This window comes from Raphanus sativus, chromosome 4 (assembly GCF_000801105.2).
Source record: "Raphanus sativus cultivar WK10039 chromosome 4, ASM80110v3, whole genome shotgun sequence".
Classification (NCBI taxonomy): domain Eukaryota; kingdom Viridiplantae; phylum Streptophyta; class Magnoliopsida; order Brassicales; family Brassicaceae; genus Raphanus; species Raphanus sativus.
The window spans coordinates 46,250,704-46,267,475 of record NC_079514.1 but is presented as its reverse complement, the minus strand read 5'-3'; the positions used below and the strand labels follow the sequence as shown (position 1 = coordinate 46,267,475).

Genomic DNA, 16,772 nt, shown 5'->3' with positions numbered 1-16,772 from the left:
TAGGTTTTCTTTGCAGATTATACATATTGGATTTTTAAACCAAAAACTGATTTAACTCCAGGGTCTTGATCAAGCGGGCGAGTTTAACCCGCTTCCTAAACTCTAAATAGGTATACCATTTGAATCCATATAAAATATAATACTTTCCTTAGATTGCAATATATATATCTACTAAAGATTCTAAGAGCGAGGTAGACTCTAAGAGCGAGGTCTGATCTCAATAATTAATAGGTCTTAGTTTATATACTCTCTCTGTTTCCGAAAGTAAGATTTTCTAGATTTTATTCTTGTTCCACAAAGATAGATTTTCTATATATTTAAGGTACTTTGTATACTTTTGAGAAATATTAATTGTAAATATTTGAATTGATTAAATTTTATTGGTGGATATTCTTAATAAACGTGAAAACTTTAGAAAATCTTATTTTCATGAACGGAGATAGTATATGTTTTGAACATTGGAGATGCTTTTTCACTTAACCAGACTAATCTTAACGAGGATTTCAAATTTTATATATGCGAGATGGTTTTCTTTTCTTGTAAAGGAACAAAAAAACTGTGTTAGATCTTGAAGGTCATGTTGTCTGAGTTTATTCCTATCTTTACTTTATGCGCTCCCATTTAGTTATACAAAGTTTATCAATGATTGTTTCTAGATGTAAATGTGCAAGATCGTTCATCGAAAACTACCCTTACACGTGCACTTGCATAGTTATATTCACGTTCGCGAATATTGATTCTTGCGTAGTTTTTTTTTGTAACAGATTAATTCTTGCATAGTTATATAATATTATAGTATCACATAGAATAATGTGTAACTGGACACAGAGGCAATCAAGCAACTCACGAGATAACAAACGAATTTGTCCCTATATATCACAGTTTGTAGCGAATAGCGATGAAGAGATCATATCAGAATACAAGGCTGACATGTGAGAGACGAGAGGATCCTATAAACATTGAATAAACTCAGATATCTAGTTCCTCTTTCTTACTCTATATAGAAGAGAATCCAAAGAGGAGGAGGAGAAGCTAAAGCATTGAAGAATGGTTTCGCGGAACAAGAATGATTCCTCTATGCGTGAGAAGTTTCAATTACTTCGTTCAGTCACTAACTCACATGCTGTAATTAGATTCCACCATTCTCTATTTTTAGCTTTATTTCTTTATATTGATATGGTTCGATCTCTTCTCTATTCATAGACCAATTCAGTCATACTATTTATAAATGTACCATAAATCATAGATATTCCATTAATCATATTTTCAGAAACACACACCAACCTAGGGTGATTCTATATCTTTTATTTTTCATTTATACATTGATTAAACTTAGATATTGACTAACAGATTCTGTTATTGGAATTTTATTCTTTGTCAATCTTCAACTAATAGTTTCTTTATTCGTTAGAAGCCGTAATGAACACACACACATATAAAAGAGCCAAATATGATCCTATGAAATGCGAAAATTTCTTGGAAATCTATAAACTCGACCATACCAATGATATCTCATAGTATTTTACAGGAGAGCGAAACATCGATCATAGCGGATGCATCAAAGTATATCAAAAAGCTTAAGAAGAAAGTCAAAGAAATCAACAATGGGACCACGTCTGAGCAATACTTCTGTGATCCTACCGATCCCATGGTATATAAACATATATATGTACCCCTTGGGTCTTTGAAGCATTTACATTAAGAAGCTTCAATTGATTTTGGGGTTTTTAACTGACGGTAGGTAATAGTGGAAACCCTAGAGAATGGATTCTTGATAAATATAACGTCAAGGAAGAATGATGGAGGTATGTTGGTTTGTCTTCTTGAAGCCTTTGAAGATCTTGGACTTGAGGTTGTTGAAGCTACGGTTTCATGTACAGACTCATTTAGCATGCATGCTGTTGGTTCATCAAATGTAAACACACTGATCTACCTCGCCATCATTATATACTAGTCCATACTTCAAAATTATCACAAACGATTTATACATATTAATTTCTATCTATTGAATTAATCCAGAATGATGATGGTGAAAGAATGGATGCTGAAGCAGTGAAACAGGCAGTTGAAGTAGCAGTCAGGACCTGGAGTGATGGACATGATCCAAAATGGTAAAGACAAGACCAGATTACTCTGGATCCTCTCTTTATATATATATTTATACATTTGTTTGACCTAAAAGGGGTACTTAGTTAGACATATAATCATGGCCGTCTCAAGCTTTAGACAGACCCGGTTCAAAATAAGAAAATAAGATCTTTTTAACAATCTGAAATAATATATTTTTCTTTTTACATATCAGTATAATATAAAATAAATACATCAATTAATTATTTTATATCTAAATAACACTATTTCTAGTTTTTAATGCAAAATCACTGATCAAATCATTGAACAAAATTATTTAGCATTTTTCAATGCAAACTCGTTGATCAAATCATCAAATTTGATCATTCTTCTATTTTTAAGTTGTTTTTATGTTTATTATTTGCATAATCAAAAATCATAATCTATAAATATAGCAAAGTAAAAAAATATGGATAGCAAGCTATATACTTTTAATTGGACAAATTACTCATTCTTGTCAACATAATTTGTAGGCTAGTTTTCTTTTCTTTGTGTTTTTTATTTCTAACTAAAAAATGGTGAAAAAATATATTTTGTTATCCGTATTTATAATCACTAATTAATATTTTTTCCTAAACATAATCAATTAGAATATTAACTTTATATACTACCATTGAATATTCAAACATACATTAACAACTATTTCTTACTTTCCAAAATATATAATTGATAGAAATATTAATTATGTCCTAATTTATTGTATTTTAGTTGGTTATATAAAAAAAATAAAAATTGTAATTTACATTATTGGTTATAAATACGGAACCTAAATTCAAATATAGTTATTCTGATTTTTTATAAAAGTATGATTTTAAATTTATAACTATTACTAAAATAAAAAAAAATTATGGACCCTCTAAAATTTTGGACCCTGTTCGACCGCTCCACTTGCACGTGCTAAAAGACGGCCCTGCATATAATTAAGGGGAAAATCTACTGTATGTCTCTCTAATTAATCAAATGTATTAGTGAATTTCTTTGGCACCAAATAAATAATTAAAATCCATCATTAATTTGTGAAACATTGTATAGAGACATTCAGATCTCGGAAGAACAATTTTCTGTCTCTAAATATAATGGAACTAGTTGTAACTAAACTAACTTCTTTTGGTCTCGATATCTCCTCCCTCATCATTAAGAATATTTCCCACATTAATTTGATGATCATATATTCTAGGCCTGCGGTTTAAAACCGAACGATTGAACCGAACCGAACCGAAATTTTCGGTTTTCGGTTCGGCTATGGTTTTAAAGATTAGTTCGACTTTTCGTTCGGTTTTTGAAACTTATTTTTTTTTGAAAAATATGAAAAAACAAAAATATCCAAAAATACCCAAAATTAACCAAAAACCCAAACTGAATTACCCGAAATAACCGAATTTAACAGGAACTATCCGAGTTTTTAAGAAAATAATACCAAAATCTAACCAAAACAAAAATAATCGGTTAATTCGGAAATAAAATTAAAAACCAAAAATAACCGAAAACCGAACTGAATCAAACTGAACCGAACCGATTTTTTCGGTTCACTTTGGTAGGATTGTGGCCGAACGAATAAAATAAAACCAAAATACCGGATCCAAATAAACCAAAACTCGCAGGGCTAATATATTCATATTTTTCTCATCATCAATAAAGTTTAGCATTTCAATTTCTCAAATACTAGGTGTTTTCCTACGCTATTTTCAAAAATAAAAAGTTTTAAAATTTTGTTATTTTTACAATTGTATTATTTGTTTACAAAATTTTAGTTTTAAATTTTAATTTAATTATATACAAAAATTAAGATAAAATATATATTTGATTTATATTTAATAATATATATGTATACATTTAAATTTCATAATCCTGAAAATATTTTTATACATTTATTTTTGTTAAAATATATTAAATCAAATTCTATAAAATTAAGAATTTTTTTGTTAGGTATATAATTATCAAACCATAAAACTAAATTAAATTTCTAAAGATTGTTGAATTGTATTGGGATTAGAAAATTGCAAATTAAAAAAAAACTGCTTAAAATTTGAAGATTTTTTTAGTAATAAACAGTATGTAATTAAATAATAGATAAAAATTATAAAATATTGCTATATTTCTATTTCTACTATTATATTATATTGTTATATTAATGATAATCGATAAGTTATAACCATATTTTTTACAAATTTATAAGAAAATATTAATTAATATTAATTATAAATATTTATGTTATAATTAGTTTCAAATCATATCATTATTTTTCTTTTAAAATCAATGTGGTGATAAAACATGAAAAATCAATTTTCAAATAATTTAGAAGGAATCATCGTTAACAATAACATCAATGGTATGTGGCCCATGTACTGTTATTTCCTTCTCGAACTTCCGCATTACTTTAAGTTTCATAGTTTCATCAGCAACGCGTTTTCTACATATTCCTACAGATTTTGCTTTTACTTAATATTTAGGCTCAATGAACTCAATATACAAATTATAGAGAAAAATTAGGTAGTCATGCAATGTTTTATAAATGATGGTATACTGAAGTTCTTTACATAGAATGGCACCAGATATACTGTGGTTGGCTGATTCTTAGCTGATACTAAAATTACTATATTTCTTTGAATTCAGTATCATGCTAAGAATCGGCTACCCCATAAAGGATAGAGCTTTCGTGATCATCATTTCCAGCCAATCACAGTATATCGGGTGCCATTCTATGTAAAGAACTTCAGTATACCATCATTTATAAAATCCACGGTCCTTTGCTGGTCTGGTTTCTTAATAAGAAACAAGCAAACAATTGAGATATATTAAAATGTTGATATATAGTTAGTCAACATGACCTAAGAACTCGAATAAAATCACAATTGTATTTGTATGTTGGATATGCTTCGTATGTATATGATAGAGGATGCGTTAAACATACATATTGATAAAATTTGTGATTCTTAAAACCCACACTAGGAATTTGATATTTGCATTTGTAAATTAAGAAAGAAAGAATTTGTGTACACAAAATCTTTAGAACACAAGGATATTATTTAATCAAGTTTAAATTGAAAAAAAAATTTGTACATTGATAATGATTGTGTTTACATGATCGATGAACGTTAACAATAATGAAAAATAGCTAAACAACAAAAGGTAAAATGAGGTGGATGAGTTTGAGGAGAGAGCTCGAGGTCGAGTTGTATATGTGTGTATGCGGATGTGAATCTCTCTCGTACTCCTCTTCTTTTATACTTCTCTTAGGTGCTGTTTGTTTGCTCACCTGCCTGATCCATCTGGTGAAGATCCAAATTGATGTTCGTTTTGTACATTAAAATGCTACATCCAGATGGATCATCCAACTGCATTTATGAAAACACACCTCAAATTCTTATTCAAATAAGAGTGAGTCTTCACGGAGCATCTGGATGAAGGTGAGTATTCATAAAAAAATTGATAAAATTTTCGTCAAAACAAGAAAATTTCCACCAAAACCGAAAATGCAATTTCCGGTCAAAATTGGAAAACATAATTTCTCGTCAAAATCGAAAAAACATAATTTCGCCAAAACCAGAAAACGTTATTTTCCGCCAAAATCGGAAAAACGCAATATCCCGCCAAAATCGTTCGTCAAAATCGGAAAAAGACAATTTCCCGCCAAAACCGGAAAACGCAATTTTCGCCAAAACCGATGAACACGCACTTTCACGCCAAAACCGAGAAACCGCAATTTCTTTCCAAAACTAGAAAAAACATAATTTCCCGCCAAAACCGAAAAACGCCATTTCCCGTCAAAACCGAAAACACATAATTTCTTATCAAAACTGGAAAAACACAATTTCCCGCCAAAATCGAAAAACACAATTTCTCGCCAAAACTGGAAAAACAAACTTTCCCAACAAAACCGAGAAAACTCAATTTCTCACCGAAAATGCAATTTCCCGGCAAAACTGAAAACGCAATTTCCCGTCAAAACTGGAAAAACACAAATTTTCGTCAAAACCGGAAAAAATAATTTTCCGCCAAAACCGAAAAACAAAATTTCTCGTGGAAACCGGAAAAACTCAATTTCTGGTCAAAACCGGGAAAACGCAATGTCCCGCCAAGACCGGGAACACGCAATTTTTTGTCAAAACCGGAAAATACACTTTCTCACCAAAACCGAGAAATACAAGTTCTCGCCGGAAAACACAATTTTCCGGCAAAATCGAAATTTCAATTTGAGTTATTCTTGGGTTCACCCCCTAGGGTGAACCTTTAGGTTCACCAACCAATAGAAACTTTTTATCTTAGATTGAATATTTAAAAAAAAAGGAAACAAAATAATTATCAAATTGCATTATGTTTTTAAAATAAATGTAAAATAAATAAAAATAGTAATTAATAAAAAACGAATTTTTGAAAAATAATTTTAAATCCGCCAGCAAAAAACTATACCCTAAACCCTAATCCTAACCCCTAAACCCTTGGATAAATCATAAATTCTAATTCATAAATATCAAACTCTAAATCATAAAAACACTGAATTTTTTAATTCTAAATCTTAAACCTTTAGATAAATTCTAAACCTTAAAATTTATATATAGTTTTTTTTTAAATTCATTTATACAATTACTATTACTTTTATTTATTTTTACCTTTTTATTTTAAAACATAATATAACTTGACAATTATTTTGTTTCCTTTTTCAAAAGATACTCAATCTAAAATAACTAATTCCTATTGGTTGGTGAACCTTTAAGGTCCACCTTAGGGGATGAACCCAAAAAAAAAGTCTTTCAATTTCCCGTCAAAATCGAAAAACACAATTTCTTGTCAAAACCGGAAAAATGCAATTTCCCGCCAAATTTTTTAAAATAAGTCTATTTTTTTAGTAACAAATTCATCTCGATATAGATGTAAGTTGAAAAAAGCAAACAAACATAGTTGAATTCAGATGATTCATCTGGACGGATAAACGAAATGGAGAGACGAATAACACCTACGTGGAGCATCTAGATGCATTTTTCAGATGTGCAATGAATAGGGCCTAAGCGTTTCAATACTCCAATATATCCGGCAATCTTGGGGTTGTTCACATTTTTCAGATATGTCATTTGGCTGACGGTATTAAAAATATATTTTTCTAAAACGTATTTTTGTTTGTAATTAATATTAATTTTTATTAGTTTTATTTTTTAGTTTAAAAATATTAATATAATTTGACAATATTTGGTTTCCTTTTTTAAAAAATAATGAATATAAAATAACGAAATCCTATTGGTTGGGTGAACCTAAAGGTTCACTCTAGGGGTGAACCCAAGAATTTCTCTATCTATTATACAATAAACGACTCTTATTTATTTTGTTAAGAATTAAGATACTGTTAATATAAAATACATTATGTTTTTGGTTACAAAAAAAAAATACATTATGTTTATGTGGCCCAAAAATGAGCATCTTATAGTACATAGCTCATGGCCACATAATATTATGTAGTTGCAGTTCCACCTATGGAATAAAAGAATCTCGTTTGATTTGACCCCAAAAAAAAAAGAAGAAGAATCCGTTAGTGTAGTTGATTTTAGCCTTTTATAGTAACATCAAAGGGAAAGGGAGACCGACTTAGAGCCCTCCCTTGAATGTATCTAACATGAATTCTCGCAAATGATTAGTTATAGAAAACGAGATAGATTTTCAAAAGAGAATTCTTTAATTTACTTTTTGAAAACATGTGAAGGGTTTTTAGTGATGGAAGTACTCTTTGAATCCTTTAACCCCTCCTTAACCACCTCCTAATTGTTGAAAATGTTTATAGGCGACAAAATAACTATAATTTGCTTCTTTTTTTTTCATTTCTAGCTCCGAATGATCCCAAATACTTAAGACCAGCTCTTTTTACAATTTCTTTTATAGTCCATTTTCCATATATTCAGATGGAGTTAGGCATGGGCATTCGGGGTCCCAATCGGGTTTCGGTTTTATCCAATCGGGTTTCGGTTTTTCGGGTTTATCAAAATCAGCTCCATTCGGATTATATGAAAGTTCGGTTCGGGATCGGTTCGGATTCTATTGGGTTCGGGTCGGGGTTAGTAAATCTTCAAAGAACCGGTATAACCCGTTATACTTTCGGGTTCGGGTCCTAATCGGTTCTTCGGTTTAAAAATACATGATTTGTACCTCTTTTGTAACCAAAACATAAATGAAACCGGTTCTTCGGATTTAAAATACATGATTTGTACGTATTTAAATAGCCAAAAACATAAGTAAACTCGATTCAAAAATAAGAAAAGAACATCAACGTGATCATTCAAAATCAAATAAAAGATAAATATAGTTATTTATAGAAAGAAACCCAAATAAATGAAAGCATAAAACAAAAATTAAATTCTCATGAAATGATAAACAATATTTAATAAAAACAAAACCAAAAATCTAAAAACAGTTCATATAATAGATAATTATTTTAGAGGTTTAATAATATCTTAAAGTATTTTGAATCATATTAGAATGAAGATCATATTTAATAGAAGTTTTTTTGTGATTTTAAATATTTCGGGTTATATCGGATATCCATTTAGGTTCGGGTTCGGTTCGGATAATACCCATAACCCAATATACCAAAAAACAAGATCCATTTAGTATTTATATCGGGTTCGGATCGGTTCGGATTCATTTTTATCGGATCGGATTCGGTTCGGATTTTCGGGTTTGGTTTATTTGCCCAGCCCTAGATGGAGTCTTAAATTAATTAAGTCCAAACTTAAGCTTTCCGCTGTCTATTAAAACTTAAAACATTTGAAGCTTAACGAAAATCGGGACGACACGGGCCCAACATATTGCTTAGACTTAGAGAAAACAGTTCTTTTTTCTGTTTTAACACTGGTTACATTTCTTTAGTTCTTGCAACAACACAAACGAAAAAAAAATCATAACATCAATCACTTTACTTTTTCGACTCTCTGTGTGTGTTTTAATACAAACGAAAGATAAAAAACATTGCAAATATGGATTGGAAGCCTCATTACAATATTTAGTAGTTAAACTTGTGATGGCTTAGTCTCGGCTTCAGCGAGTTTCGTTTCAGCATTAGCCTTAGCATAAACCTTAGGATTAAGTACCTGGGCCACCTGGATTAGCGATGAATAGCAAAAATACGTGGAATCCGGGAGTTTTATGAGACTAGTCGATTGACCTCGGTCACCAAAATCCCACAGTTATAAAAAAGTACATGAGCATCAACCTTAACCTCAATAGTTTTATTATACTCCCTCCATTTTGTTTTACATGATGTTTTAGAACTTCTTTTTCTTTTTGTTTTGGAATAGTTGACGTTTTTTTTTAAAACCAACGCAAAATATAATGGTAAATAACTTTACTAACCTTGCATTATGATTACACGTTTCGATCAACAATCCTAAAACCATCTCCAATGAAAGTTCTTTCCATTGTAGCTTTTAAAAATGTATTATGTATATATCTATGTATGTATATATACATAATATGTTCTTAAGAGCTTTAATGGGAACAAACTCCATTGGAGGTGCTCTTATATATGTGTAAATATTTGTGAGATCCATATTTTTTTGTAGAATTCCATAAACAAAGGTTCTTAAAATCTCATACATACATAATACATTTTTAAAAGCTCCATTGAGAAGAATCTCCATTGAAGATGCTCTAAGTTTCAAATATAATAACACATATTCTAGTTGTTTTATGAAATATGAAAATTTCCAAACAATTAAAAAATTTAATAATTGAAAAAGAAAATTAATCGTATTAGCACAGTTGCTATTTTTGTTCTTTCAACCCACGAAATAATTAAAAAAAATAGAAATTGAAATCAGTTACATTTGACCAAATAGTGATGATAATAGTGATCTATATTCAATTCTCAGCATTAAAAATATTACGAAAAAGTATTTTTCACCCGTCCTGGGTTGTCGTCTTAACCACCTTTCCGCCTAAACTGTGCGTACTCGGATGAAAAACCTCGTGAAGATTAGTTTGGGTTTACCGTCTGGAAGTTCCCACGATCATTAAAAAAAAAAAATATAAAGAAAAAAATAAAAAAGATATTATATCAACTGGCTTCATCTTTTTGAAAAGTTCTAAAACTTCATATATATCCAAACGGAGGGACTACTAATTTAAGGGCCGACTGGTTCAAATGCAGCGGTTGCGATTGCGATTGCCGGAGTTTGCGGATGCGGGTGGTTGCAGTTTCAAGCGTTATTTAGCGTTTTGTATGACTGGCACAACGTTTGAAAATTGTTGCGTTTGCAGAATTTTTGTGACTGGTTGATAATGAAATATTGCAGCGGTTTAATAATAAATTATCAATATAAACATATTATAACATTATAAAAATATAAACATACAATTGTGATAAAATAAAATAATTATTAATATAATATCATTAATAATAATATTTTTGTTTGTTTATTTATTTATTTATTTTTAATTAGTTGAAAGTTATAATTTTAATAATTTATTTTTGAAGATTTATTAAAACTTTAAAAATAATATTTTGTTTCTTTTTATATGTGTATATCTTTATATTTTTATGTATATTAAGTTTTAAAAATTCTAATGTATAGCTAGTTTAATTTTTTTTATAAGAACATTTATAATACTGTTTTTGAATTTAAATTAATATATAAAAGGTGTATATGTTTGTATTTATAATATTTCCATTTTTTTTTTAATTTTAAAATGATTTTAAAATTAATTTTATATTTATTTATCCAAACGCAACCGCCCGCAACCGCAAACACTAACTGGAACCAACTTTTGATTTTAAGAGGTTCGGAACGGTTTGAAGCGACTTGTAGCAATTTGTATGATTATTTTGAAAAGCTATCAACTGCTACCAACCGCGAAAACTGCGTTTGCGGGTGGTAGCGGGGAAACCAGTAAAGCCCTTAGGGCTTGACTGATTGAAACGCAGCGGTTGTGGTTGCGAGTGCGAGAGTTTGCGAATGCGGATGGTTGCGGTTTCAGTCGTTATGTAGCGTTTTGTATGACTGGCATAACGTTTGAAAATTATGGCGTTTGCAGGATATTTATGACTTGTTAATTATGAGATATTGCAGCGGTTTAATAATAAATTACTAATATAAACATATTATAACATTATAAAATATAAAACATACTATTGTGATAAAATATAATGTGATTAATAATAATATTATATTTATTTATTTCATTTTTTAGTTAGTTGAAAGTTATAATTTTAATATATTTGTCTGAAGATTTATATTAAAAGTTTCAAAAGAATGTTTTGTTTTATATATGTGTATATCTTTTTATATGTATGTATATTAGTTTTTAAAAAATTTTAATGAATAACTAGTTTAAAATTTTTATAAAACAAATTTTGATATTGTTTGTGAATTTAAAATAATATATAAAATGTGTGGATATTTTTATTTACAATATTTCCATTTTAAATTTTAAAATATGTAGAAAAAATAATTTTATATTTTTTTATTCATCCGCAAACGATAGCTGGAATTATATTTTGATTTTAAGAAGTTCGGAGTGGTTTAAAATAATTTGTAACGGTTTGTATGATTGTTTTGAAATGCTATCAACCACTCATAACCGCAAAAGCTACGTTTGCGGGTGGTAGCGGAAAAACTAGGCCCTTGGTTACGTCTAGTGCTTCTCGTTTCCACAACGCTCTAGTAGTTTGGACGCATAAATGCTGGTATCCCATAGACGACACCAAAACATACATCTATTATTTTATTTTGTTGAAACAGTATTAATAAATACCGTAACATTTATGTGGCCTCAGACCTGAACATCTTGCATATATTATCTAGCTCATAGCCACATACTATTACGTAGTTGCAGTTCCACATAAAGAGCAAAAGAATCCATTAGTATAGTGGCTTTTGGGCTTGTACTTTGACATCAATAGGAAGGGGAAGTGAGTCCAACTTAAAATCCATGAACCCCTCCTTGATAACATCTAACTTTAACAAAATGTTTTTAAGCGACAAAGTAACTTTTCCCTTGTCCCAAATTCCGTTCTCTTTTTCAATTCTTGTTCAGAAGAATCCTAAGTTCTTAACGCATCTCCATCACCACTCTATAATTTACTCCATTTACTCTATAAATGGAGTAAATTATAGAGCGGGGATGAAGATGTTCTTACACCTTCTTTAATATTGTTCTGTTCTCTTTTTCATTTCTCGTTCAGAAGAATCCTAAGTTCTTACACCTTCTTTAACCGTCCTATTTTCCATATATCAAATGATACTTGAATGAATTAAGTCCAAACTTAAGATTTCCGATGTCTATATTTAGTTAAATTGAAGCTTGTAGAAAGTCGGTACTACATGGGTCCAGCATTCTGTTTAGAGAAAACATTTTTTAGTAAATCGGATACATTTTTTAGTTCTTACAACAACAGATAAACATAGGATAATAAGAAGCATTGCAAATATGGATTAAAATCATCATTACAATATTTCTTTGGTACTTAAACTTGTGGTGGCTTAGTCTCGGCTTCAACGAGTTTCGGTTCAACATCAGCCTTAGCATCGACCTTAGGATCAACCTTGGCATCAAGTATCTCATCATCAACCTTACCCTCGGTCTTAGTCTCCGTTTCTGCGTGTTTCGGTTCAACATCAGCCTTAGGCTCGACCTTAGCATCAACCTTAACCTCCGGTACCTCAGCATCAACCTTACCCTCAGTCTTAGTCTCACCTTCAGGTTTTGTCTCAGTCTCGTCCTTAGGCTCAACCTCAGCCTCCACGGGCCAGTAAGAAGTCTTCTTTCCAGTCTTAGAAACTGTTTGAAAAACTGCCTCAGGCTCAACTTTTCCTTTCACTGTCACCTTTTGTTCCTTGATATCAATGTCAAATGACTCAACGCCTGAAATTGTTTTATAGATTCTAGAAGGCTTAGTATAAAGCACACAATATATATATATATATATACGTGCGTATTATATATAAGAAAAATTAATATAAAATGCACATGAAGTATAAATTTAGAGATTTTACCAAAAAAAGTAGTATAAATTTAGGGAAAAATACCTTCCATTTTGCCTAGGACTCTATTGACGGCACCAACGCAACCTTGGCATGACATACCAACTTTGAGGACAACGGTCTGCATGTATAGGATCAACGGTTTTTGATTAATTAACAATTAACTTTACGTTTTAAGCTTATTTGTACTTTAACAAATAAACTCCAATATTTTAAAAGACCTTAAACTGACACTCAAACGTTTAAAATACAGGTGGTACCTTAGACCAATTAATCTCGAGATCTATTTCTTATATTTCATGATTTAATATCAATTAGTTTGAAATTATTAATCTTTCAGATGTATCGGTTGAATCGGCAGTTTACTAAAAATTTGATGAACGTTAATCCTAAAGAATTGTTAGCATCTTTTGGCAACGAACATGAAAGACATCTATTGCTTGAAGTCATCGCTTGTGTGGTCAATAAGCAGACGTAAAATCAAAAGAAAGCAGAGATAAAATATAGAAGAAGAAGGAGAGATTAAAGTCAAAACTACCTGAGACATGGCTACAACTTTAGATAAAACGAACCGAAAGCTTTGAGACCGGTGATCCGAATTAGATAAAATGAGAAATGAGAAGATGTTTGTTTTTAGAATGAGAAGTAGTATGGTGTGTTTCTTGATGATTTATAGCAACACCAAAAGCATAGATGGGGAGGAGGAAGATGAGAAGATGGAGTTAGCGTAAAGCAAATGAGAGCAATAAAAGTTAGTGCATTACCGATACTAATTCCAATAGAATAAAAAAAAAAGCTTTAGGAACGTTACTAACACCTAACGTGGAAAAAAGACTACCAACTTTTGATTCCATTAACTGAAAGTATATAAGGACAAAGGAATGAAGCATTCATTATGTGGTCTTGGTGTACTACACTTGCCTATTTGTAGTACCTTCTGTTTATTTATTTTTCATTTTCTATATTGTTGACTTAGTGTACCTAAGGGCATCTCCAACCCAACTCCATTTTTTCCTCCAAAATAGAGTAAAAGTGAGTTTGGAGTAGAAAATGCTCCAACCACACTCCATTTCTCACTCTATAAGAGCATCTCCAATGTAAAACACCATTTTTTTCTCCAAAATGGAGTAAAAATGATTATGGAGTAAAAATGCTCCAACCCCACTCCATTTCTCACTCCATAATGGAGTGATGAACAAAAAAAAATTAGATTACTCCATTTATGGAGTAAACTCCATTATGGAGTGAGAAATGGAGTGGGGTTGGAGCATTTTTACTCCATAATCATTTTTACTCCATTTTGGAGAAAAAATGGTGTTTTACATTGGAGATGCTCTAACTACCTATAATATTTACATTTTTTTTTAACATATGATATTTACAATTTCTGTTGGATCATTCTAAGTTTACCTATATATTGAAAGTTAGAATATTTAGTCAAAATCAGTTTTATGCCAAATGTTTCCTTGTTAAGGTTTCTAAAGAAAGTGTTTAAAAAAAAAGGTTTCTAACGAATATCACGAAGAATAAAAACATAGAATATATAATATTAATCTACTAAACCAGACTAATTATCTATATAGTTTACATAGTGTAAACCAACTAACTTACATATATTTTTATTATACATAAGTTTTGAATGGTAACGGCTGATGTAATGGTAACGGCTGATGGAATGGTTAAACGTTTTATTTTGTAAATGCTCTGTTTTTTTTTTTTTTTGCTAAAATGGTAAGTGCTCTGTTAACTTGAATAGACCGCATATTATTATTTCACGAACTCGTTTGCAATACTTTCATGATAAGTTTTCTAAAAACAAAAATTATTGATAAAATGATTTTTATGAAATTGTATTTAATTAAGTAAATCTTAGATGGTGTGGAGAAAAATAAGAATATTTGTGATTGATGAAAAAGTGCGATGAATAGTTTGTTTTTCTTTCTGTCATCGATATCACATTTTTAAACACATGATTTATCTATTCTTTTTACTGTTTACAGTACTAAAAATGAAATTAATTTACTAAAACCATTATGTTAAAAAAATATTAATACATAAATGTTTCTTATATTAGATCATTACTCTTTTGATAATCCTCAAATCATCTAAGGCCAGACCCAAATAACTTGTATCATCCTTACACAATATAGGCCCACTGACAACAATATTTACCGATCCGGGCTCGTATATTCCCCTAATCAAATTTTCACCCCACTCGGGATCCTTCTTCACAACTCTTCTTCTTCCCAGTTTCCCGCCAACTAAACCTCAGGTGAATCTGAAGATTAACTCGCCAGAGAAATATGGAAGCTCATCTCTCCGTCGCAGGAAGATTACGGAGAAAATTCCTCGGAGATCGCACCAGCACCGTCTCCAGAACCTCCCAACGTAAATCTTCCCGTAACTCGCCGCATCTCCGCCGATCTGGTGTTTCCGTCCCCTACGCCTCGAAACTCGCGTTCTGCTGAGGGCAATTGGTCGAGTTTTGTTATATTCTACCGAGTTGAATTGAATTTCAGTTGAATTGAGTTTGTGACGCAACTCTAGGGTTTTTTGTTTATAGGGTTCGTGATACTTTGTTAGACGTGCTCTTCACGGAATTAAAGAGAAGAGAGTTGTTAGATTCATACTTGCTGATCACGTTTGGTGTTATAATGGAAGAAAACTAGCTGTGATATATTTAAGAAATGTCTTATATGCTTAGGCGTTGGTGACAAAGAAACATCCTCCTCTAGTGCAGTGGTTCGGCTTCGTCTTAACTTGATATCAATCACTGGGTATGCTACTTAACATTTTGATGCTGTCTTTAGGCTTGTTCTGTTAAGAATCAAGGTCAGATAACTGTTGTTAGCGTTTAACCTATCATAGTGCCCATCAAATCTGGTATAAGTAGTGTTAGGTATGGACATATGTGGAATTAGGGTAGACCATAGTAAATGCTACTTAACATGATGGTCCATTCGATTTCGATGCTCCTACTGTGCAGACCTGCAATTTCCGGCTACTGCTCTCCCCTTCTCAGCTGGACAGATTCAGTTGACCAGTGGCTTATGTGTGGTTTCAGCAAAAATCTTTGGCTCCGACGCGGTAACGTTGGTGGCCGAAGCCTCTGTTTAACCTCAGGTACAGCTTCCTTGTCAACTCTTGTCAAGCTCATATACCTCAATGCCGTTGTTAAGGTGGCTCTTACCACCGTGATCCACTTCCAGCAGCGTTTACTTCTTCAATATTCTCTGGTCTTGCGCTCTCAGTCAAATGCTGCTACAGATGCAAAGATGGAAATCTCATCAGAGAAAACTTATGTTCTGGGCATAGATGGATTGTTGTATGTTTTTGATGCAGTCGATGGTGATAGGACACCAAGGTCAAGCAAGTTTCGTCATCAACCAGAAAACCCGACAAGTAAAACTACTAGACAAATTCAAAGTGTAGTTCAGAGTCTTTTAAAGCTTGAAGATTGCAGTCCCATAGCCTTAACAGAAAAGGCTAATCAAACTTCCTCATGCCGGGGCTATGAGAGATCATTTTCACCATCTCTTCTCCTTATAGAAGTGAATCTTTTCACCAAAATTCTTCTCTCTGAGAAGTACCTCTCTCTTGGCTTCAAAACCAAGGAGTATCGTCCTTTGCCTAACGGTTTGTTATCTGGTGTGATGGCTCGTTTGGGACCGGATGATACAA

The 16,772-nt window shown here is 31.3% G+C and overlaps 2 protein-coding genes across 2 annotated transcripts; one reads left to right on the top strand and one right to left on the bottom strand.

Moving 5' to 3' along the window:
* The first annotated feature begins 913 nt into the window (after window positions 1-913).
* On the top strand, window positions 914-4,912 carry LOC130510664 (uncharacterized). Its single transcript, XM_057007205.1, has 5 exons — window positions 914-1,125; window positions 1,529-1,651; window positions 1,742-1,915; window positions 2,020-2,111; window positions 4,741-4,912. The coding sequence occupies exons 1-5, from the start codon at window positions 1,048-1,050 to the stop codon at window positions 4,832-4,834; spliced, it is 561 nt and encodes a 186-aa protein (XP_056863185.1). The 5' UTR covers window positions 914-1,047; the 3' UTR covers window positions 4,835-4,912.
* Window positions 4,913-12,443: 7,531 nt separating this feature from the next.
* Window positions 12,444-13,814, bottom strand: LOC108836879 (copper transport protein CCH). Its single transcript, XM_018609977.2, has 3 exons — window positions 13,630-13,814; window positions 13,137-13,212; window positions 12,444-12,972 (listed from the first exon to the last, which is right to left on the bottom strand). Exons 1-3 carry the CDS (start codon window positions 13,636-13,638, stop codon window positions 12,575-12,577), a joined length of 483 nt encoding a protein of 160 aa, XP_018465479.2. The 5' UTR covers window positions 13,639-13,814; the 3' UTR covers window positions 12,444-12,574.
* Window positions 13,815-16,772: the final 2,958 nt, after the last annotated feature.